General features: G+C 39.5%; 2 protein-coding genes across 4 annotated transcripts in view; both read right to left on the reverse strand.

The window, feature by feature from the left end:
- The window catches only part of LOC127433717 (phosphatidylinositol transfer protein beta isoform-like), a 28,938-nt gene extending 26,402 nt beyond the window's left edge, over positions 1–2,536 (reverse strand). For both annotated transcript variants that reach the window (XM_051685863.1, XM_051685864.1), the window contains exon 1: positions 2,470–2,536. In XM_051685863.1, coding sequence (XP_051541823.1) covers positions 2,470–2,489 — 20 coding nt within the window. In that variant the 5' untranslated portion in view covers positions 2,490–2,536. The remainder of the gene's footprint in view (positions 1–2,469) is intronic.
- Positions 2,537–7,202: 4,666 nt separating this feature from the next.
- Positions 7,203–26,130, reverse strand: part of LOC127433692 (tetratricopeptide repeat protein 28-like) — a 383,729-nt gene continuing 364,801 nt past the window's right edge. For both annotated transcript variants that reach the window (XM_051685795.1, XM_051685796.1), the window contains 11 exons: positions 21,702–21,846; positions 21,244–21,423; positions 18,245–18,753; positions 15,763–16,010; positions 15,148–15,272; positions 12,334–12,565; positions 12,032–12,108; positions 11,835–11,858; positions 11,208–11,337; positions 11,025–11,132; positions 7,203–9,501 (listed from right to left, as the gene is read on the reverse strand). In XM_051685795.1, the coding sequence (XP_051541755.1) occupies positions 7,889–9,501; positions 11,025–11,132; positions 11,208–11,337; positions 11,835–11,858; positions 12,032–12,108; positions 12,334–12,565; positions 15,148–15,272; positions 15,763–16,010; positions 18,245–18,753; positions 21,244–21,423; positions 21,702–21,846 (3,391 nt within the window). In that variant the 3' untranslated portion in view covers positions 7,203–7,888. The remainder of the gene's footprint in view (positions 9,502–11,024; positions 11,133–11,207; positions 11,338–11,834; positions 11,859–12,031; positions 12,109–12,333; positions 12,566–15,147; positions 15,273–15,762; positions 16,011–18,244; positions 18,754–21,243; positions 21,424–21,701; positions 21,847–26,130) is intronic.

Raw genomic sequence — 26,130 nt, forward strand, 5'->3', positions numbered from 1 at the left:
TCTCTGTGTGTGTGTGTGTGTGTGTGTGTGTGTATATATTATATATACACACACATACATACAGTAGTGTGCAAATGTCTTAGGCACATAAGATGTTTCACAAAAGCATTTATCTTAAAATGGTTATTTATATCTTCAGCTTTAGTGTGTCAATAGGAAATATAAATGTTAGACTCCCAATCATTACTTTTGCAAATAGAAAAGATTAGAATAGAAGAACAGGGAGCCCTGCAACAGATGTCATGGCCCCCACAAAGCCCCCCACTGAACATCATGTCAGTCTGAGATTACATAAAGAGACCGAAGCAATTGAGACAGCCTAAATAGACAGAAGAACTGTGGTGAATTCTCCAAGAAGCTTGATCATCCTATCTGCCAACAACCAAGAAAACTGTATCCAGGTGTAAGTAGGAGAATTGGTGCTGTTTTAAAGGCAAAGGTGGTCACACCAAATATTGATTTAGCTCTTTTTATGTTTGCTGGACTTTGTATGATGTTAGTTGATAAATGTTCACTCCTGAAGACATGGATTAAACAAATGGAGTCTTATATATTACTTTTATATGGCCTTTATGTGCTTTTTGGAAATTGAAAGTGTTGGACCCCACTGACTTGCACTGTATGGACAAACAGATATCATATCTCCATACGGGTTTGAGACGACATAAGGGTGAGTAAATGATGAGAGAACTGCCATTTTTGGGTGAACTATTCCTTTAATTCTGCGATGAAACCTAGAACAAAGGCAGCACACGCACACCTGTTGCATTGCTCGAATTTGCATCCTTATGCAAACCTAAAGGGTGTGACCCTTTGAATCTTCATTGGAAATAGCCAACAAATAAAAGCTGGATTTTATAAACAGGCGGAACGATTTGACAAATAATCTCTGGCTACACAGCAACTGTTTTCATACCTGTCGTGTGCCTCAGATGAAGGCCTAATTAAAGTGTGATGATAACTAGATCCCAAGAGAATAGAAAGATAAAACCTGAAAGGTAACAAGAACAGCTTGGAAATGGGTGATCACAGGTCTTATACACTACAGTCACCATTCAAATGAAGGCTTAAGTCTATGTTGCATGATTCAGAGAATGTCTAAATCAGAAAATGTCTAAAAATAACCAAGTCACAAAAGTAAATGTAATTAGCTTAAGCGGTTAACTAGGCGCACCAACTCATTATGCCAAACCAGAAAGCAATTTATTGGAGTTCAGTGTTGGGTATGTTTCCCTAAAAAAAGTCATTACTAACTACATCTTCTACAGTGTAATCAGATTACTGTACTAATTACTCCGTCTGAAAAGTAACTGCATTACTTATTACTTTCTAAAACCCTTATCAACCTCGACCAGATGAAAAATACAAGGATAGACATGAAACTGTTCTTTTAATTCTTTCACATAAATCATATAAAAACAAATTAATTATTCATGAACTGGCCAAAGAATTTAAAGGGGCAGCGTTAAATTAGAAAACATAAATTTCAATTTTAAATTCACTATTGTTTTATATAGAATTGTTCTATAGACTATACAGTATTTCACGTAATTACATCAGAAGTAACTGTAATTAAATGACTGAAGTAATCCCTTACTTTACTTTTTTCAATGAAAAAGTAATTTAAATACTTTGTAATGCATTACACCCAACACTGATGATTCAGAGAATGTCTAAATCAGAAAATGTCTAAAAATAACCAAGTCACACATGTAAATATAATTAGCTTAAGCGGTTAACTAGGCAAACTAACTCATTATGCCAAACCAGAAAGCAATTTATCGGTGTTTAACCGTGATTAAACACTTATAGATGCTTTAAAACAATATTGAACTGTCAGTGGCATGTTTAAAAACCATATGGAGCTAAAGAGACTGAATTTAATGAGTGAATAAAAGAGCTGTAAACTCCAAATATACTCAAATATTCTCAAATTCTAAAAGAAAGTGCACATGATTTCTGTCGGAATCATAACTTCTGTTGCAACCAATCCTAAAGCGAATTCAATGGGCATTCAATCGCCCAAGTATCAAATACTTCCAATGGTTTTAATTATTTATTGATTCTCACAGTCCAACTCAAGTAGACTGCTAACCTTTCAGGTTGGTTTACTGTCATTTTAGGTCCCCTTTCGACCCTAAAACCGAGAAAATCAATTAATATTTGTGACATGCAGTCCGAGGAAACAGTCAGGTTTAGTGTCTTTAATCTTGACGGCTAATAACGATCAGCTAGTAGCACACGTGCTAACGCGTTCCCCATTGAAAGTGGATGGTGACTGAGGATAATAGTAGCATAGCACGCTAATGCTAACAGGGCTAAAGCTGGGCCTCTTCCTGGCCGCAAGAATATAATTTTCCCTTCTTTAAAACTACTCGCGAATGTGAGAGCACATATTTAGGTGGGGTAAATAGGCAGTAAGCGAAATGTTACGACCATAAAGAGCGTAAAAATGAAACTTCCACTTACTATTCCTTGATGAGCACCATCTTCTTTCCACCGGTAACGGCTGCGAGCGGCCCAGCTGACGTCACAAGCCGCGTGATTCCGCTCGTCATCAACGTGTGAATAGCTACAATCTCACTTCAAAATGTGATAAAGGCCGATTTGCATGGATTACAGTTTATGCGCAGCCAGATTTTGTTTGATTGCATTCAGTTTTGTGAGTGATTGTATTATGTAATTAAACTACACAATGATGACTATAAGACTTTATACTGTAGATATTAGTTACATTTTCTGTTGATGCATGATTTTCTGTAAAGCTGTTTGAAACGATGGGTTTTGTGAAAAGCGCTATCCAAATAAAAATGACTTGACTTGTATTCATGCAATTGATTTGACCTTTACAAAAGTACAATAGTGATGTTATCAGACGCTAAAACATAGTACTTTTGACATACAGTCCCAATCAAATGTTTGGAGACATCTAATTATTCTTATTTTTTCTAACATCTTTAGCCATCAAAACCATGACATGCACAAACTGAAGTATTAGACTTAAGCTCATTTTAATAAAATAATAATAGCATTTTCATTCATTTATTACAGTAATAAGAACTGGGTGATACATGTGCTTAATTATAATGACAATAATGTCACAAAGCAAAAAAAAAAAAAACTTTTTTTATTAAAGGTGCACTCAGTAATTTTTTCCTCACTGAAAAAGTTTTACTCCTAAAGACATGAATTGTACTTTTGCATTATATTAAGGAAATCATGATTAAAATGAAGACTCCAATCATATCAGTAACCTTATGAAAGCTGTTTTTATCTACATGGAGAGGGTCCACACATGGAGGCTGCCATGTTAGAATCACATGACCATCCGAATAATACTCGCTTAAACAACACTATATACTTACAAACAAAATATTTGGGTGTCCATATTGTGGTTGTCCAAAAAGATGACCCTGTGTGTGTGTGTGTGTGTGTGTGTGTGTGGCGGGGGGGGGGGGGGGGGCGTAGTCGCTGCCAGCACTCCCGGGCCACAGAGGACGTTCCCCTGTCGTTGCCAGCGCTCACAGCCACTGAGACTGTTCTCCTGCCACTGCCTGTGACCACGAATGTCGTTCCCCTGTCTTTACCTGTGTTAACGGCCACGAGGGCTGTTCCCCTGCTGCTGCCAGTGACCACGAAGGTCGTTCCCCTGTCTCTACCTATGTTCACAGCCACGAAGGCTGTTCCCACGCCAGTGCCCACGACCACGGAGGTCGTTCCCCTGTCCCTGCCCGTGCTCACAGCCATGGAGGATGTTCCCCTGCCACTGCCAGTGCCCACGACCAAGGAAGTTGGTCCCCCGTCCCTGCCTGTGCTCACAGCCACGGAGGCTGTTTCCCAGTTTCTGCCTGTTCTCATGGCCACGAAGGCTGTTCTCCTGTCCAGTGCTCACAGCCACGGAAGATGTTCCACAGTTGCAGCTGCCAGTGCTCATGGCCACGAAGGCCGTTTCCCCAATAGCAGCGTCCATGCCTGAGCTGCCCATGGCTCTGCCCCCTGAGCCGCTACCCCTGCCCTTTGCCCAGCGGCAACCACCCAGTCCTGTGTTACCCCTGCCCTGAGGCCTCCTCCCAGGCTGCTAGACCCTGCCTTTACCCTGAGGCCTCCTCCCAGGCCGCCAGGCCCCTCCCCTTTCCTCAAACTCCCTCCCTTTCTTTGATGTTTCCTGTTCTTTAAGTGTTCGTGTTGTCTGTCTTTTTCTTTTGTTTGATGTTCACGTTGGGATGCCAGGAGGTGTCCCTTTGGGGGGGTACTGTCACGGTCTGGTCACCTTGTCAGGTTGGGGTTCTGCCTTATGGCGCCGTGACAGTATTGGCCTGCCTCGGTATTTTGTGTACCCCCTTTGTGTGAGTGCACGGGTCCGGTTATTTGGGACCGCCGTGCATGTGTTACCACCGTGCGCTCTCCAGTGATGTCATGTCCTGTCCTGTCAACCTGTCAGATTGAGTTTTTGTCTGACAAGGGCTGTGGCATCATTGTTCCCTGTCTGTTTTTGTCAAAGCATGTTTATGTTTTGCCCTTATTTGTTTCAGGTGCCGCTGGCATGCTGAATCAGCGTTTCCATGGGAATGCTGATCATTACAACCTTCAGCTGCAAGTGGCACCTGCCTTCTCTTGTTTAGTTGGAGATTGCTTGTGTGTCTCTAGAGGTGTGGTTACCTTCTAGCAGAGGTGGGTAGTAACACGCTATATTTACTCTGTTACATTTACTTGAGTAACTTTTTTTGAAAAAATTTACTTTTATGAGTATGTTTTATGGTGGGTACTTGTCACTCAAGTAAATTTTTGATAATAAAAAAAAAGTACTTTTAATTCATTACAATGGGTAGCATTCCTGTCGTTACATTACTGGTTTTAATTTAATAAGTGTTAATAAATGCATAATTTATTGAGATTTTTGAATGGGACTCTAACGACAGCGGAACTTCACAGCTGCACGCTGTCACTCGAGTCGCGTTCAACACTACAGAAGCAAGCGTGCAAAACAAACATTTCTTCACTCCACAAAATGCCTTCATTTTACACCAAGACATGGATATATTTCAAGATTAAAATTGGCTTGTCTGTGTCATGGTGATACTCATTCATTTTCAGCGTGAATCTGTAACTTATGGCCTCAGTTTCTAAGTTTGCATTTTTATATCAGAGCTGCAACATATCAGTGCCTACTGCATAAATCCTTGTAAACTTCTGCGTTAAGTGCAAATGTTTTGCCCTGCCTATCGCGATTGTGAGCAGTTCTGCATGTGCAAGGTTGGCGCGTGAACAGCATTTGACAGATGCGGAAAACAAGCTTCCAAACACAGAGATAATGTCGTCCAAATCTGAGAAGCATCCTGAAAGTGATAGTTCAGCCTTTAATATTCTGTCATCATTTCCTCGCCCTCATGTTCTTCCAACCCTGTGAAACTTTCTGTATTCTGTGGAACCCAAAAGATGTTAGACAGAATGTTAGGGACTGACAGTCTCAGTCACCATTCCCTTTCAAAATATGGAGGGGGAAAAAAAACATGCAGTGAATGTAAATGATGATTAAGTTTAGCATTCTGTCTAACATCTCCTTAAAGGAATAATTTTTCCAAAATTGAAAATTCTTGCATCATTTACTCACCCTCATGCCATCCCAGATGTTTTTTCTTCTTCTGCTGAATACAGATTTTTAGAAGAATATCTCAGCTCTGTTAGTTTATACTATAATGCAAGTGAATGGTTACAAAAACACTGAAGCTCAGAAAGCACATAAAGGCAGCATTAAAGGAATTCAAATGACACTGTTTCAATCAATGTCTTCAGAAGGGATCTGGTAAGTGTGGGTGAGAAACAGATCGATATTTAAATCCTTTTTTACTAATACAAATATTTACTGTTTTTGGTGATTCAATTATTTGTGCATATCACCACCTATTGGGCGGGGAGGAGAATTAATAGTAAAAAAAAGGACTTTATATATTAGAAAGTTATATATATATTTATCTGTTTCTCACCCACACCTATCATGTTGCTTCTGAAAATCACTGGAGTCGTATGAATAACTTTTATGCTGCCTCTATGTGCTTTTTGGAGCTTCAAAGTTCAAACCATTCACTTGCATTGTATGGACCAACAGAGCTGAGATATTCTTATAAAAATCTTCATTTGTGTTCTGCAGAAGAAAGTAAGTCATACACATCTTGGATGGCATGAGGGTGAGAAAATGAGGGCATTTGAATTTTTTGGTTAACTATCCCTTTAATTTGATTCATGGAAGAAAGAAGTCATATGGGTTTGGAACAACATGGTGGTGAATGATGACAGTTTCCATTATTAACAATAATATTAATAGTATTATTAATCATTCTGTAATGCATGTTAAATGTGTCTCATGTACTGGAATATAGGAGAGAAAACATCCATTACGTTACATGTGAAAGTAACTAGTTACTACTTGAGTATTCTCTTTATTGGATACTTTCTTACTCTTACTTGAGTAATTTTTAACATTGTAACTTTTACTTCTACTTGAATAATTTTTTTTAAAGTAACTGTACTTTTATTTGAGTAAAGTTTTTGGCTACTCTACCCACCTCTGCTTTCTAGCGCGCCTTCGCGTGTCGTCGCCCAGTCCCTTTGGAGGAGGATTCCTCGGTCTCTGCCCGCGTGTCAGGGGAGAAACTTGCCTTTGTTTTTGAATCCTATTGAACTGTTACCTCTGCTCTTGGGCCAAGTCCTTCTCACCCTCTGACACCGTACACTTCTTTTTGCTGCATTTTCAGTGTAAACATACTACTCACCCTACTTACACTACAAAATGGCGTAGAATAGTGCAGAAGTGTGCGGTTTGGGACGCACCTTCAGTAACCATCCTGTTATTTAAATAATCATGGCTGTCTGTGAATATTAAATTTCTGCAGTGGCATCTGACACTGAAAACTATTGATTTTAAATGATGCTGCATCCAAGCCGCTAGGTGTCAGTGTAAGTCCAAGATAACACAAAGACAAAAGTTACTGACCGCATCTTTAATGGTCCTGGCATAGGCTTGATTTTCTATATGAACATATCATTTCTAATTTCTTTGACTTCTGGAATTTCTTCATGAGATTCAGTGTATTCAAGTTTTATTTTTGAAGAAATGATTGTAATGCAGGTAAAAAAAAAAAAAAAAAAAATCATAATTTTGTAATACAGTCATACAAAATGAAAATAAGACGAGTGCAAGAGAGTAAATTAACCTTTTTTATTGAGTCCATTTTACTGAAAAAAGAATGAAATATGTCTGGATGAGAGTCCACATATGCAAAATCTTTGTTAGAAAGACACTGAATCACTGGAGAGCAAGAGAACCCATGCTTTAATACTGACACTCAATTCACATAGAAGTCAGGTCAGGTGCAGGTCACAATCTCAATAAAAATATGAAAATGTTTTTTCTTCTTTTGTGCATGATTTGCTTCTTTAACAATATAAAAATGTATAATACTGATTGCAAAACGTTGATTTAATTTACAAAACAAATAACTGTAATAACAATCCATAATAATAATAACAATAACAATAATTATATTAATAAAAATGAAACCAAAAAATCAAATGAAATAAAACCAGTCAAAGCCGCATCATCTTCACTAACACAAACAGCGAGCGTCTTTTTGTTGGAATACCGTTTTGGTATAATCTCTTTTTTTGTATGACATGCCCTGTGCACGTCTCAGATCAGTCTGCATATATAAATGGTCCGTTACAGTGTCTGTGGAAGCATACGGATTATATGCTCTCTACACAGAATACAACAGTAGGCAGTTTGAGACTTACGGAAATATTTATTTCCTAACCGAGACTGTCCTTTCCACTGTTTTCAGAGTTATAAATACACAATAAGAGTCTTTAAAAGGACGCAAAAGAAAACGTCTCAACATTTCGATGACGGAAAAAACCTTCCGGGCGACAGGAACTTGTACCCATTACCAGAGGGCAGTCGAATGGGGTGAGAACCCGGGCTACTTCCAGTGGAAGCCGTTGGAGAAGGTGCAACTTGCTTCGGGTCGATCTTGCGATGGCCGTTGGGCGGATTTCTGCCACTGTGCTCTAGCTCTTCGAGCCCCACATCTTGGGACATATCCTGTCCTGTCATGGCATGGCGAGGTGAGAGATTAAGAAGGCCTAGAACATCTCGCTTGGTGGTGCTTAGTTTGCCACCGCGAAGCACCCTCATCGGTCCAGAGTGTTGCTGTTGGGTCGCGTTGGCCCAGAAAGTCTTGAGATTGTGGATCGCTTGGACTTTTTCGTCAATTGCAGCCAGTTTGAGTCGGTCGATATCTGGAGCATCCGCTGGGCTGGAGCGTGTCGAGCCGGTCGAGGAGTACGACAGGGCTGGGGAGGGTGCACTGCCAGCAGGCGACTGGTGGCCTGAGCTGGGCGAGATGTTGCTGGGTGACCGGGAGATGTGGCCACTATAGGGCGAGCTTGGGTATTTGAGTTTAAACTGGGCGTGACTGTCAGAAGTTGGCGATGGTTGGCTGCCTTCTTTTAGAGATGTCTCGGATGTAGCGGGGCTGTTGTAGCCCGAGCTGACCTTCTGTAGGGAGGACGTACGGGATGGTGGCTTAGGGCGTGTCTGGAGAGGTGACGACTGAGCTTTGATACTAGCTCTGCTGTTGGGGCGACTGAACGCACTCGTCTCCGAGGAACGGAACGCAGACCCTCCTGTCGGGGTTGGCGGATCTCCACCGCTCAACGCATCACTTGGTGGGGCATGCCCGGTGCTTCTCTGCAGCGTTTCGACGGCGCGCATGTGGCTATGCGTTTCTTCCAGAATCTTCTGTGCGAGTTCCTGCGGGTCTAGCGGTGCTCCCGGTGTTCGTTCCTCTTGGGATTTCACAGTGCTGTCTGTCTCGGTACTGGACTGATCGGACTCACCTGTGTCAGAGCTGCTCACCTTTCCGACCTTCTGGAATGGCGAGTTTGGACTTGGCACCAGGGTCGTTTTCACTGGTGACGTTGGAGTGCTAACGCTACCTCTCGAAGACACGGACACCGCATAACCGCTGCCCGCCCCGCCACGTGCGGCGCCCCGATGGTGCCTGTGGTTTGCGGGCCGTGGAAGCGTGTCGCAATGGCCACCAAGTGGCTCGCTGCTGATTATACTGTAACCTTCATACTCTTCGTCTTCATGACCTCCAACGGCTCCATGTGGGGATGAACGACTGCGAGGAACTGACATGTGCCGATGCGATGCAAACAGCCCCGCTCCGCCCCGGTGGCGCTCTAGTTCCTGTTGCCGTGAGCGCTGGCTGATAAAATCAGAGGCACCCTCAGGCCGGGTCAGGAAGCTCATGGATGAGGCAATAGAACTCAGACTGTACACGGAGATGGCGTCTGAGGCCAGGCTGTCCAAGCAGGGTGGGGAGAAGGGAGGGTTTGGGTAACCCATGGGCAATGGGTGGGACACAGACTGTGCTGACGCCAAAGACTCCAGAGAGGATGAACTGTCCAAACTCAGACGCTTCGGAAGCTCCGTAGAGTCTAAAGGGGAGCATTAGAGTAGAATTATTACAATGTTATACATTTTGAATATGTTATATGCCACATCAGAATATCAATATTTTGACTTAACAATGTAGAAATTTTGGGCAATGCTGATAGCATCATATCGGCTATTCTTATGACCAATAACCAATAAGATGCATATATTTTGCTGTCTATTTTTTGACTCATCTTAATATCTACATTTTAAATGATATGAATATATGAATGATAACTGATATGTTGCTGATTTTTTATCAGATTTGCAATGATTATTTTAATTTTATGAATGAAAACAGATTTGATGCTTAGTGTGACGAGGAGAAGGGCAGGGCCGGGCCGTGACTATGCACGCCCGGCCTCCAATTGGACTAATCATCCGAGGAGAGGGATAAATGCGGCGGAACGCGGCAGTTCAAGAGAGAGAGCCACATGCAGCTGCCATGTGTGTGTTTGTGTTGTGTGTGTCTTTTTAAGTTCTTATTAAATATTATTTCGACTGTTCAGCCGGTTCCTACCTCCTCCTTTCCCAACCTTAACCTTTGTTACACTTATATTTTGACTTGCCAATAATGATTTGTATGATATGACCTAAAACTGCAGATATTTTGTGTTTTTTTTTTAAAGTAGTTTTCATATCATTTTCCATATCCGGATATTTAAAGAATGCACTGATATAAATATTTTGACCAATATTGCAACCGATAATTATTTTTATGCTACTAATGATGATGATATTTTCACAGATTTTTCTTATTATTAGATTATTTACCACATCTCAATATCTATACTTTAAGGTCATAACAATATAGAAATTTTGGGCAATGCTGATAGCATCATATCGGTTAATATTTATAAGCAAAAACTGATATGATACCAATATTTCTGAATATGTTTTTTTTTTTTTTTTTTTTTTAATGTGTCAATATAGACATTTTGGCTAATACTGATAGACTATAATTATTTGTATGTTATGACCGATTTTTCCTTTTTTTTTTTTTTTAAACAGTATTCAAGTAATCTGGATATCTATATTTTATACATGCACCGATGTAGAAATTATGTCCTATACTAATAGCAATAATTATTTTAATTTGATGAATGATAACAGATTTGATGCTTATATTTTGACTTTTTTTTTTTTTAAGGACAAACCAATATAGAAATGTTCACCAATACTGATAGCCGATAATTATTTGTATGGTATGACCTACAATTTTGCAACCGATAATTATGTTTATTCTACTACTGATAACCAATATGATGCCAATATTTTGACAGAATTTGCACTAAATCAGGCATTATATTATTGTAATGTACAGTAGAAAAAAATAGATAACTGTTTAGTACATTTTTGGGTAAAATAAAGCCTGATATTATCTGCCTCCAATATTGAAACATACAATCAATACTGATATGGTCATCAATATATCATGTAATTGCTCTACATTTACATTCTAAATAAGTTTTGAATACTTATGAAGCAGAATGTCAAAAATGTGTCATGTGACAGTGATGCTCACCAAACAGAGCCAGCAGTGACTGCAGGGCAAAGTGCATGATGCGACGGTTCGCCTGCTTGCCTGTCTTTAAAACCACTTCCTCCTGACCGACCTCACACAGGTCAAACCCTGAGAGAGAGAGAGAAACAATCAGCACGGAGTCAGCATCTAAAGCAGGTGTTCATGTGTTGAAGCAGCTCTTACCAAGAGCGGCCAGGAACTCGTGGCAGCCCGGCAGTCTCCAGAGCTGAACACTGATGGACACCTGGATGGGAGCGAGAGAGAAATCCTGCTCCTTCTCTCCAGACTGCAGCTGAACCAAAACCTGATGAAGCTGCAGAACAAAGAAAAAAAAATTAAACAACAGGCTTTTTAGAATAATTATTCTATTAATTTTAACAACATTTATATATATATATATATATATATAAACAGTTAATGGACATTGTTAATGTTAATTTGCCTCTTTAGTTTATTAGTTGAAGCCAACATGAAAATGTACTTTCTTAAAGGAATATTCCAGGTTCAACACAAGTTAAGCTCAATCGACAGCATTTGTGGCGTAATGCTGTTCGCCTCTGAAGCGTCTTTCTTTTCTTGCTCACCGAGCCCTTTTACTTTTCACCCTCTCCCTCCAACCGCTAATCACCCACTATTTTTATTCTAATGAATTCTCAATGGGTAAAATAGAGTCCCAGCCTAGATATTTTTCTCTGGATATATGTCACAATACAAATGTAAAATGGGTTGCCAAATACTGTTTAAAGTTTACAGCAGTGTGTTAGTTGATTAGTTAAAAGCAGACACTTATAATTAGTTAAAAGCACTTACCATTCCCACAACATTTTTAACAGCCTTTAATGGTATGGTTAGAAAAAGAGAAGGAAAGAGGATTTAGGATTTAACGTGGTTAACAAAGCAAACATTAGCAAAAATATCAGCACAGACAAGCTTAAAACAGGCGCATAAGCTTAGACAGTTGGCTTACTGAATGTAAAAAAGGGAGTGTTTGATATGTGATGTCTCACCCGGTTGATGAGTTGTTCTCCGGTTTCTGAGGCGGTGATCAGTTTACACAGCGCCTGCAGAGCAGGTGGAGGCAAACCTGAAAACACCCAAAATTCAGGTTTAAAGGTTTTACTTTTCCTAACTAGCACACCCAGACTTTTGACTTTCAGCAGTTTATTATAGACACTTACTCCGCTTTTGTTTGAAAACTCGGTTTGAAAGCATTGCTTTAGAAAGTATGCAGTTTGCATGCTACTAAGCATCGTAAAGATATGCACCCTGCCATTTTTGTGTGCAGTATGCATCAGACAGCGTGTCGTACCCAGCAGTGACTGTAGGGTGGTGCTGCACTGTTGCAGTCTGTCTCCAGGGTCTGTTGTGGGGAAGAACACAGCCGCGGGTAGACCCGTTCCGGCCGAGTCCAATCTGAAGCCCACCGCGGTCAGCAGCGCCTGCCAGCCTGGCACACCCCCCACCTTATTCTCCACACTCTGCTGGGACGTGTACATGGAGTTCCTCTGGCCGTTCTGAATGCGCTGAAGAGACTTCTCCACCTGGGGGAGCCATTGAGACGCAGAGGTGAGACATACAGTATATTCTTTTGTTTGTGTATTTTAAAGGAATAGTTCTGTCATCATTTACTCACCGTCATGACGTTCCAAACCCGTATGACCTTCTTTCTTTTGCATAACACTGACGTGAGAACTTGCATTGATTTTAGCACTAAAACATGTATGCCAGTGGAAACGAGCTTCTGTCATGCACTCATGAATGCGCAACGGACGTCATATGGGTGTCAGGAAAGTCATATGAGATTGGAACAACATGATAGAAGTTACATTTTTGAGTGAGCTATCCCTTTGATGAGTAATATCAAGCTCTTTGAACCTAACTGGACTAGTAGTTATCAAGAGATCTTCACAAGTCAGTAGAATCGTTTGACTCTTTGTACTGACACTGCCTCAGAATCTAAGTAACTTGTGGAAATATTACTCTTGCTATTTAAAGTGTATTTATAAGTGTATAAGATGTGTGTATATACTGTGTGTGTATATATATATATTTTAGGGCTGTCGATTTAATGTGTTAATTCCGTGCAATTAATTATATAAAAGATAATGTGTTCAAATATTTTTAAAACAATTAATCATGTCCCAGGACCATTATAAGAAAGTTGCCAGAGCAATTCAAGCTTGTAGTACCACCTGTTTTCTTCAGGGGGCAGTAAGCTAAACTTGCTGTATAGGCAACGTGCAGCTTATACAGAGAACAAACCACACTTACCAAGAGCAGACAACACAACATGAGGACGCGTTCTTGCGTTCAAAACACAGCTTGATGGAGTGCAAATCCGAATTTAGGGATCTCAAGACTTGTTTTTCTAAGTATTAAACTACGTTTAACTTGACACAGCGACCTAAATACGGTATGTTTATGATGCGACGCAACCAAAGTGAGACGCTCCAAAAGCATCCATCTGACGCAGGTGTACATTGATGCATCCTTAGAAAAGCCCTCACAAATTCAATTGCAAAATGGATTGCTGTGAACTATAGGCCAATGATTGGCTTATGTTCAATAATAAAAATAAAACAATATTTTGGATTCTAAAGCCACTCTTTGAATTGTCTTATCAATACTTAACTCCTCTGTAACAATAATGTAATGCATTTTAATTATATGAATACTATTTTTTATTTTATATATATATATATATATATATATATATATATATATATATATATATATATATATATATTAGTAATTATTTAAATATAGCTATTTGTAATTATTTAATCATTATACTGTATATTTAATTATTGTTATTTGAGGGGCTTTCTCAGCAAATATTTACATATGTGATTAATTGCGATTAATTTGATTAATTAATCGGCACACCGTGTAAGTAATTTGATTAAAAACTGTAATCGATTGACAGCCCTAACATACAGTGTATATATATATATATATATATATATATATATGTGTGTGTAAATGCACACATCAGTGTCAGAAATCTGGGGGCTTGAGGCCAAAATGCCACCAAAAATGACAAAACTGTCCCTGAAATTCAAAATGTGGGTGTAAAAAATGCCCTTGAAATTAATTCTTATGTTTGTTTGTTTTATTGTAACATCTGATATAGTTCTTAATGTTCTATCATAGTCTTAGATATACATATTATGGCATAAAATCTGAATTGATGGCAATTTAATTATTAGGGTAAGAGGTAATAATTCTCAATTTGTTTTAATAAAACATTTATTAAAGATATATTTCGGGTTCAATACAAGTTAAGCTCATTCGACAAAATCTGTGGTATAATGTTGATTACCACAAAAATTAATTTGGACTTTTCCCTCCTTTTCTTAAAAAAAAAAAAGAAAAAAAAAGAGCAAAAATCGAGACACTTTCAATGGAAGTGAATGTTTCAAAAGTGTAGCCACAAGACATAAACAGTATGTGTGTAAACATGATTTTAATGTGACAAAATCGCTTACTAACCGCATCTGTGTAACGTTATTGCATATTTTACAACTTTGTTGCAATGATGATGTAATGTCAACAAACCCTAAAACCCTAAAATTACTGTAAAAATAACATTTTAAACAACTTTACAGCTCAAATAATACATGAGTTTTAACAGAAGAATTAATGAAAGTGCTTTTATAAAATTTTAAGCTTCACATTTCTGCATTTAAACCCTCCAAAAATTGGCCCCCATTCACTTCCATTGTAAGTGCCTCACTGTGGCCTCCATTTTTGCTCTTTTTTAAGAAAAGGAGGGACGAGTCGAAATAATGCCACAAATGTTGTCGATTGAGCTTAACTTGTATAGAACCCGGAATATTCCTTTAGTACATAAACGAGTATTTGTCATAAACGGATGAGACACAGTTTCTTTTAAATGGTTAGAAAAATTCTGCCCCCATAAAGGTAAAAAATGCCCCTGAAAATCAATCTAGGTAATAGTTAATTTCTGACACTGATATATATATATATATTTCTGACAATGTGTGTATATATATATATATATATATATATATATATATATATATATATATATATATTTCCCATCATCTATATAATATAAACCACTTGAGTGGTCATGGTAAATATGATGTGCGGTTCTCACCAGGTGCAGCAGAACCCTCAGGGCATCTCTGGCTTTATCTGGATACTGCAGGATCTCAGCCAACGCCTGACCAATCAGAGACGAGGGGCTGTTCAGCTTTACATCACAGCCAATCAGCATGAAGCCTGAAGAGATTATTTAAATAGTGAGGAATGTAAACAAGATGGAGCTCTTAAAGCTTACATTCAGAATGGAATTCAAGCATACTGCATACTGAGCAGTATACTGTCTACAAAGGAACAGTACGGTAAAGTAGTATGCAACGACACACATTAGAAACCTAGGAGAGAGAAACAAAAAGTTATGCTGACTTGGGCAAGTATGTATGTAAGACAATGGCTTTGTTTAGAATGGAATACCAGCGAGCTGCATACTGCATACTATTGATTAAAAATAGTACGTGAAACTGTACATTTCAATCGTTAGTATGCTAGATCGTTGTCAAATGACCTTATCACATTGCACGTTTAACTCATTGTGTGCCATCCAGTTATTATATCATTAAAATGCTTATTTTGAATTTTTAAAAAATTCTTAACTACTGGCAGTCCAATCAAATAGAAGAATACAAATAGTATGTGTAGTATGCTTCCGAAAAGCATAGCATCTACTGACCTGCCCAGTTGGTGGGGTGCGAGAACTGTTTGCTGCTCTGAACGCTCTTCATGGCATCCGCGAGGGCCGCGCTAGCTTTAGAGCCATTGAGCAGAGCGCTGTAGAACGCGTGGACAAACATCTTGGACGCGGCGACGGGCACCGGCCACAGCGAGACCAGCACACACTGAGCTCCAGCAGCCAGAAATGCCCGGGTTAGTCCGACCACCCCATCTGCAGTCACTTTACTGTCAGACTCCTGGTACGACCTGCAGAGGTATGAAGACATAAACACTTTTAACATCATGGAGCAGTAATTCACTGGAATAGAGAAGCTATTATTTTAAATAGACTGTTAAACTACTGTGGATGTGGCTGCAGTCATAATACGGCCTGATAAACTGAAGTTATGTAGGTAAATGCTGATTTGGTTCAGCAAGGTTGTATGCAATTCAGAACTGGATTGAAAAAGCCTTTAAATTACGGTTCATTTCTGAAATTTAATTTGAATTCGTTGACTTATGTAGATAGATTAGTGTCTAGATGTACTATATATGTACATATACTGTATGTATATGTATAGACCAGTCCCACCAGGATTTCGCGGCACTTTTTCCTGATTTTTGCGCCCCAAAATGACTGAATTTGCTGCTGCTTTTCGCAAATTTTGCGATGCAATTTGCAGCATTTTTTGGAGTTGTTTTGCAGTGAAAACTCACAAATCATCATTGTGTTAATTACATTGTAAATGCAATTACATGTGATATTTTAGTGCACAATAACTGAATATGCAGTTAGCAAGAAAAAAAAAAGAATTACACACAAACATAGGCTACCATACATTTAGGTGAAACCTGTGGGTATTGGAAGACCCTTAATTATTTTTGTTTTAAAATGTTCTGCCTCAGACAATGCAAGAAAACGTAGTTTCTTAGACTTAGTCTAAGTTTAAAACAGACGTGCAATAAATCTGTAAACTAAAACAACAATGAGGATTCATTAGGCCTGTTGCCATTGTTACATCGTCTGATATTGAAATCTGATATATGGCAATATACAAACAAATACAATTAGAGTTCATATATTTGAGCATTTATGTACAAATTTAAATTCCACAAGTGCTTCAAACAAATATGTTACATATATGGCCATTTTTGTCATATTTTAAAATATACTGTATGTATAAGTGACCTTTTTATATCAGTAAAGCATTTATTTTCAGCATACAAGTGTTCAGCATAAATTGCCATTTTCAGGTTCGTAGCCGACTGAATTAAGCACTTCAAATTCTAATCACATTTCATTACACAACTAATGGGGATTTTAAGTGAATGTTAGGGTTTCTGTGTATAAACGCAGGTTTTGTGTCTCATTCGCAGCACTCAGGGTGAAGTTTAAACACTAGCTGTGATGTATGAGGCATGTGTTCAGTCTGCAGTCCCGCGAAGGTTTAGACAAGGATGTTTTTTTTTCTTTCTCCCCAATTCCCAATACCCTCTAAGTCCTTGTGGTGGCGTAGTGACTCAATCCGGGTGACGGAGGATGAATCTCAGTTGCTTCCGCGTCTGAGACCGTCAATCCGTGCATCTTATCACGTGGCTTGTTGAGCACGTTACCGCAGAGACGTAGCGTATGTGGAGGCTTCACGCTATTCTCTGCGGCATCCACGCACAACTCACCACACACCCCACTGAGAGTGAGAACCACATTATAGCGACCACGAGGAGGTTACCCCATGTGACTCTACCCTCCCTAGCAACCGGGCCAATTTGGTTGCTTAGGAGACCTGGCTGGAGTCACTCAGCACGCCCTGGATTCGAACTCGCGACTCCAGGGGTGGTAGTCAGCATCAATACTCGCTGAGCTACCCAGGCCCCTAGGCAAGGATTTTGATAGTGAACGCGTAACGTGGAGACGACGAGGAAGAGATGCTTGTTACTATGGAGATGATACAAATGACAGCTCTGCATTTAGATATGTTGCGACTGCTTCAAAATAAAATATGTGGAAATTATAACAAATTGCAAGCTACCGCAAAAAATGTGGAGATTGGTTGAATTTGCAAGAATTCTTGCGATCGCAAAATCCTGGAGGGACTGACAGACAGAGAAATACTATCTCTAGCTCAGAGAAATAGTTTAGAGAAACATGTCAGTAAAGAAAAATCTGTTCAACAAATCAGTGACTAAATAACCATAAAGTGTCAAAATCAATTATGTAATTATTTACTTTGACGCAAAACTGTTAGACAAATGAAATTTGGTTTGACTGTGCTGAACTTCTTTGAATTGCAATTCAGTAAAAACCTCTTCTTGTCATTGCAATTTAAATTGAAATTGAACATCTTGTGGGACATGACCAATTCAATCAAAATTCCAATTAAACTTCCTATGGGGCGCGGCCAGTTCAATTCCAATTCCTATTCAAATTCTAACTTATGAACTGCAATAGTGCAAATTCTTAATTTTGCCCAGACCTGCCAGAAAAACAGACATCTACTCACCCCAACACGACTAATTTTGTTGGCAGCCTGAGATCGAGGATATCGGCCGCAGTGAGCAGAAACTCCTGCAGTGGCGGGCTGTCGCAGATACTTTCTGCATCACTGGCATCGTCTTGCACGTGCAGACTCTCTGGGATGGTGTAGTTGGATTTCCCTCCACCCTCTCCACCTCCTGCTCCCCCAGTGGGTGCAGCCACCACCGGTCCAGAGCTCCCGTCCTGGCTGGGCGTGAGGACCAGTGCTGCCAGCTTCCATGAGATGTGGGTGGCGAAGTGGGCACACTCGGCCTGAGTGAGCGCGCTCATAACCCGCTCTTTGGTGGCCGCGGGGCCGGCCAGCGGTTGACAGCCAAGCAGGTCGGCCACCATGTGAGCCTCCTCTTCAGCGGTGGGCATTGGACCCCAGAGCCAGCGGTCCATCACTGATGGTGGGAGACGAGGGTTTCCAATGACTGCAGCCATAGAACTTCCACCATTACAAAGAACCGGACCGGTCCTGCGAGGATGAACCTGAGACAACAAAGAGACCTGAAGATGAATATGTGGTCTTTTTCAAAAGCAGTTTAAACTATGATACCATGTACTAACCGATAGATAGACAGACAGACAGATACAATGTTAGACAGACAGACAGATAGAACATTAGACAGACAGACAGACAGACAAATAGAATGTTAGACAGACAGACAGACAGATAGAACGTTAGACAGACAGACAGAACGTTAGACAGACAGACAGAACTTTAGACAGACAGACAGAACGTTAGACCGACAGACAGACAGACAGACAGATAGAACATTAGACAGACAGACAGAACATTAGACAGACAGACAAAACGTTTGACAGACAGATAGATAGAACATTAGACAGAAAGGCAGATAGATCAAATGTTAGACAGACAGATATATAGATAGAACATTAGACAGACAGACAGATAGAATGTTAGACAGAGAGACAGACAGAATGTTAGACAGAGAGACAGACAGAATGTTAGACAGAATGACAGACAGACAGACAGATCGATAGATAGACAGAATGACAGACAGACAGATAAGATAGATAGAATGATAGACAGTATGACAGACAGACAGATAGATATAACGTTACACAGAATGACAGACAGACAGATAGAATGATAGACAGAACAACAGACAGACAGAATGATAGACAGAACGACAGATAGATAGATAGAATGACAGACAGAAAGGCAGATAGATAGAATGTTAGACAGACAGATAGATAGAACGTTAGACAGAAAGGCAGATGGATAGAATGTTAGACAGACAGACATATAGAATGTTAGACATATGGACAGCAGACAGATAGAACATTAGACGGACAGACAGACAGAATGTTAGACAGAATGACAGACAGACAGATAGATAGAAAGAATGACAGACAGATAGATAAGATAGATAGAATGTTAGACAGAATGACAGACAGACAGATAGATAGATAGATATAACGTTACACAGAATGACAGACAGACAGACAGAATGATAGACAGAACGACAGATAGATAGATAGATAGATAGATAGAATGACAGACAGAGAGATAGACAGACAGAATGATAGACAGAACGACAGACAGACAGGCAGAACGATAGACAGACAGATAGACAGACAGACAGATAGAATGACAGACAGATAGACAGAACGATAGACAGAACAACAAACAGACAGACAGATAGATAGATAGATAGAATAACAGACAGAGAGATAGACAGATAGAATGATAGACAGAACGATAGACAGAACAACAAACAGACAGACAGATAGATAGATAGATAGAATAACAGACAGAGAGATAGACAGATAGAATGATAGACAGAACGATAGACAGACAGATGGAACGATAGACAGACAGATAGATAGACAGATAGAATGACAGACAGAATTGACAGACAGACAGAATGATAGACAGAACAACAAACAGACAGATAGATAGACAGATAGAATGACAGACAGAATTGACAGACAGACAGAATGATAGACAGAACAACAAACAGACAGATAGATAGACAGATAGAATGACAGACAGAATTGACAGACAGACAGAATGATAGACAGAACAACAAACAGACAGACAGATAGGATGGTAGACAGAACGACAGAGACAGACATACAGATAGAACGTTAGACAGACAGACAGAAAGATAGAAACTGTAGATAGAACAACAGAGGGACAGACACACATACAGACAGAAAGGTAGGTAGAAATACAGACAGACAGAAATACAGACAGACAGATAGATAGACAGAAAGACAGGAAGGTAGAAAGACAGACAGACAGACAGACAGAAAGGTAGGTAGCTAGAAAGACAGACAGAAAGACAGACAGACAGATATATAAACAGGCAGACAGACAGACAGAAAGGTAGGTAGAAGACAGACAGACAGACAGACAGATATATAGACAGTCAGAATGATAGACAGACAGATAGACAGACAGACAGATATATAGACAGACAGAAAGGTAGGTAGAAAGACAGACAGACAGAAATACAGACAGACAGAAAGATAGACAGAAAGACAGGTAGGTGAAAGACAGACAGAAAGGTAGGTAGGTAGAAAGACAGACAGAAAGACAGACAGACAGATATATAAACAGGCAGACAGACAGACAGAAAGGTAGGTAGAAAGACAGACAGACAGACAGATATATAGACAGTCAGAAAGATAGACAGACAAATAGACAGACAGACAGATATATAGACAGACAGAAAGGTAGGTAGAAAGACAGACAGAAAGACAGGTAGGTGAAAGCCAGACAGACAGACAGACAGAAAGACAGACAGACAGATATATAAACAGGCAGACAGACAGACAGAAAGGTAGGTAGAAAGACAGACAGACAGAAAGATAGACAGACAGATAGAACGTTAGACAGAATGACAGACAGACAGAAAAATAATTTGTCAGCCTGTGAAACATGCATAATGTCTGTTCACACGTGTAAGGTATAGTGTGGTTTAGCAGTATGTCAGTAAGTGTGCTCACTTTAGCTGTGGTTCGCAGGCTGCCGATAGATGGTACAGCGATGAGACAGAAGCGTTCATACAAATACTCATTAGATGAGCTGCCCTTCAGCAGAGCAAATGGAATGAGATACAAATCTCCCTCCAGAACCAGAATCAACTGCCTGTGACGACCCACCGGACCACTGGAGTGCATCAGACCCTACAGAGAGAGAAAGAGTTACTTCATAGATTTACAAAACCCCTTTCATGTTCATTTACTTTACACGGTAATATATGAATATTTACTGTAATATCTTACTGCCTTATTTAACTAAAGCTGCCTGAAACTGTGCATTACAGTCATTTTAACAGTGATTATGGGTGTTAGGAATTGTTTATGCCCCTTAACCATGCTAAAATTCACTGTAACATTGTTCTCTCATGGCTTATTGCTTTAATCTATGACTACCCAAACAGGACATGTAACTGCAGTCATACCCCCTCCATTGGAGCGATGAGCAGGTCGTATAGAGCTCGTAATGGGGGCTTGCTAAGTGCACTGGCGCGGCGTGGCAGAGGCGAGCAGCCCTCTTTCACTGGAGACACTGTGTTACTGAAGAGACTTGTCATACTCTGACAGCTCCTGAAACAACACAACACACTCATAAAACACTGGCTGTGTTCAGAATTAAATACTAATATACTGCTTATAGCATACAGCATTGAAACAGTATGCAACAAACATTTAAAACAGTAGTGTGCTAGGGGGTCTGGGTAGCTCAGTGAGTAAAGACGCTGACTACCACCCCTGCAGTCATGAGTTTGAATCCAGGGCATGCTGAGTGACTCCAGCCAAGTGTCCTAAGCAACCAAATTGGCCCGGCTGCTAGGGAGGATAGAGTCACATGGGGTAACCTCCTCGTGGTCGCTATAATGTGGTTCGCTCTCGGTGGGGCGCGTGGTGAGTTGCGCGTGGATGCCGCGGAGAATAGCGTGAAGCCTCCACACACGTTATGTCTCCGCGGTAACGCTCTCAACAAGCCACGTGATAAGATGCGCGGATTTACGGTCTCAGATGCGGAGGCAACTGAGATTCGTCCTCCGCCACCCGGATTGCAGCAAGTCACTATGCCACCACGAGGACTTAGAGCGCATTGGGAATTGGGCATTCCAAATTGGGGAGAAAAGGGGAGAAAAAAAAACAGTAAGGCTGGGTCCGGAATGGCATACTACCATACTACTCTTACTATTTTTGCCAAAAGAAACAGTATGTAGTAGAGTAGTATGAGTAGTATGGTAGTATGCCATTCCAAACTTTTAAACAGTATGCTACCTTGTTGTCACATGAGCTCATATTTAAATCAGGCAGTGGCAACCAGTTATTATCTTGAAAATGAATACAGTTATTTAAAAAATGTCATCCAATTTAGTGTAAAAGTGGCTTAACTTTTGGCAATATAATTAAATAATGATTCCAGAAAAAGTAAAGAGATGTCAAAATTCATGGCTGATTTGGTTCATACATTACACTTAAAAAAAAAAAGTATTCCACATTATTCCACTTAATGTGCACGTCTGTTTTGGCAAATAAAGCAGTTCATGTGGGTTTTCCATGCATACAAAAAATGTGAATGATGTGTAAAATATACATACTGCATACTAGCTTCTTTATTAAAGTAGTTGGTATTATGCCATTCTGAACACTTTCATGATAAAAATAAAGAAAATGTCAAGTAAAAACAAACTATTCTAATCACATTAGACCAGTCATTGAAAAATACGAACACTAGAGGGCGCTGTTCACCTAAAGTACACAGCACTGCAGCAGCAGTTTATGTTCATTTTTAAAATCATGTGTATAAGAGGTTATGATGTCTGGTCAAGGCCACTTCGGTTTTATTTATAACAGCATGTCATGGGTCAAGATTAGACCACTATATAAAAGTGCTATTACAGACACACACACACACACACACACACACAAATTATTAATAGCAGAGAGTTACAAAACATGTTTGTTATAGGCACTGAAAGTGACTGAACATCTTTCTAAAGTTATTTTAGTTATTTTTGTGGTAATCAACTTCATGCCACAAATGATGTTGACTGAGTTGGGAACATTCCTTTAAATGGTCCTGCGGTGTGACAAATGCTTTTTTTTATTTTTTATTATAATACGATGTTATTAAACCTTGTCCTTTGTTAGTTTAATGCTAACACATTTTGTGACCGGCTCACTAAGATTGTTTATAAATCTCTCGTATTGCATATATTATCACAAGATATTGTATTGATCTTTTCATCAACTTTTTTTTTTAGTAATTATGAATATAGTTGAATTGAATTATAGTTTTTTGAACATACTTTAAAAAATATATATTTTTATTGATAAATGGATTCATTGAACTGAGCTCATACCGGACTAGCGGGGGGCACTCCCTTTGGAAAACCAAAAAATATATAATAATTATATAATAAATTAATAACCACTTGCTTGATCTGAACAAAATAGGTGTTGTTTTAAAGTTTACAATCTGGACTTTACAATGCATATAGCTAAACTACCTACCAATTCTTAAATAATGCTTTTTAATTTGCTGACAAATAAGAACTGTTTGATTCTCATGATTTGCAAATTTGTCATCACAACAATTATATTCAGAGTTGGTAAAATCATAAAAAAGATGAGATACCCATGTGTTATATATCGTTGGAAATGTCTCAATTAGTAAAATACAATGAGAAAATTTGTTTCCCTCAGAGGCCAAACTGGACTGAGTTTTAGTGTATGAAATTCCCACAGACACACATAAATATTATATACAGGAGTGTCTTTTTGTCACGTTTTTCTTTATTACTTCCTGAAACATACATATAACATAGACAATGACATATCGTTAGTTACAGCAGACTATCCTGATTCAAACGAGCCCAAACACAACATAATATGATGAGTAGATCTTGAAATAATCCTCAAAGAGTGTACATGAAAAGACAATGCACAAAAGTGCGCTCAACACACATTGTGTGTGTGTGTGTGCGCGCACGTATGTGTACATGTCCGAGGACTTTGTGTGTGCAAACACACATCCACATATGTGCTCATCTATAGGATTGGGATGCTCCTGAACACTAAATATTTCTGTGTTTTGAAGTGTAATCGATTCATTTCCATTCATAGCTGGTCATTTCTGACCGAGAACACGAGTGTAACAAAGTGAAATAATAAAAATTTTTGTGACTTTTTGTCACTGTAGAGCCGAGGAAGGTGGGGCCGGGCTGGAATGACGCACGCCCGGTCCCCAATCAGCCTGATGGGGCGCGCGAGGGATAAAGGCGGCCGGGGACGACAGTTCGAGAGAGAGAGAATTACAGGCAGCTGTACTGTGTGTGTGTTTATGGTTGTGTGTTTTTGTTTAAGTTGTTCATTAAATTATTATTTAAGTTGTCAAACCGGTTCTCGCCTCCTCCTTTCCACCGAACCCCCTTACAGTCATGTTTTTCTTTATTACTTCCTGAAACATACATATAACATAGACAATGACATATCGTTACTTACAGCAGACTATCCTGATTCAAACGAGCCCAAACAAAACATAATATGATGAGTAGATCTTGAAATAATCCTCAAAGAGTGAACATGAAAAGACAATGCACAAAAGTGCGCTCAACACACATTGTGTGTGTGTGTGTGTGTGTGTGTGTGTGTGTGTGTGTGCGCGCGCGTATGTGTACATGTCCGAGGACTTTGTGAGTGCAAACACACATCCACATATGTGCTCATCTATAGGATTGGGATGCTCCTGAACACTAAATATTTCTGTGTTTTGAAGTGTAATCCATTAATTTCCATTCATAGCTGGTCATTTCTGACCGAGAACACAACGAGTGTAACAAAGTGAAATAATAAAAAAATTTAGTGTCTTTTTGTCATTGTAGAGCCGAGGAGGGCGGGGCCGGGCTGGAACGATGCACGCCCGGTCCCCAATTAGCCTGATGGGGTGCACGAGGGATAAAGGCGGCCAGGGACGACAGTTCGAGAGAGAGAGAGAATTACAGGCAGCTGTACTGTGTGTGTGTTTATGGTTGTGTGTTTTTGTTTAAGTTGTTCATTAAATTATTATTTGAGTTGTCAAACCGGTTCTCGCCGCCTCCTTTCCACCGAACCCCCTTACAGTCATGTTTTTCTTTATTACTTCCTGAAACATACATATAACATAGACAATGACATATCGTTACTTACAGCAGACTATCCTGATTCAAACGAGCCCAAACACAACATAATATGATGAGTAGATCTTGAAATAATCCTCAAAGAGTGTACATGAAAAGACAATGCACAAAAGTGCGCTCAACACACATTGTGTGTGTGTGTGTTGTGTGTGTGTGCGCGCACATATGTGTACATGTCCGAGGACTTTGTGTGTGCAAACACACATCCACATATGTGCTCATCTATAGGATTGGGATGCTCCTGAACACTTAATATTTCTGTGTTTTGAAGTCTAATCCATTCATTTCCATTCACAGCTGGTCATTTTTGACCGGGAACACGAGTGTAACAAAGTGAAATAATACAAAAATTTAGAGAAAATGATCTAGATTTTTGTGTGTTTTTTCAGATACCATATGTGAACAAAGTCAGTTAATTTTATTCCAATTGGATAAAAAAAACGAAAAAAAACATCCGGGTCAAAATGACCAGAACACAACATAAAGCTACATGCATAGTAATTATATAGGAATTAGCAAAATGGTGTTTAAAATAGAGGAGCATATATTAAAAAATATAGCATCACACCGCAGGATATGTCAAATTTCGAAAACTTATTTCATGTCAATAACCCACATAAATTTGCTTATTTAATGCACATTGCTGTATTTTAACCTATTGCTGTTGTTGTCGCTTTATACAAGCAATAGACCA

This window comes from Myxocyprinus asiaticus, chromosome 43 (genome assembly GCF_019703515.2).
Source record: "Myxocyprinus asiaticus isolate MX2 ecotype Aquarium Trade chromosome 43, UBuf_Myxa_2, whole genome shotgun sequence".
Taxonomy (NCBI): domain Eukaryota; kingdom Metazoa; phylum Chordata; class Actinopteri; order Cypriniformes; family Catostomidae; genus Myxocyprinus; species Myxocyprinus asiaticus.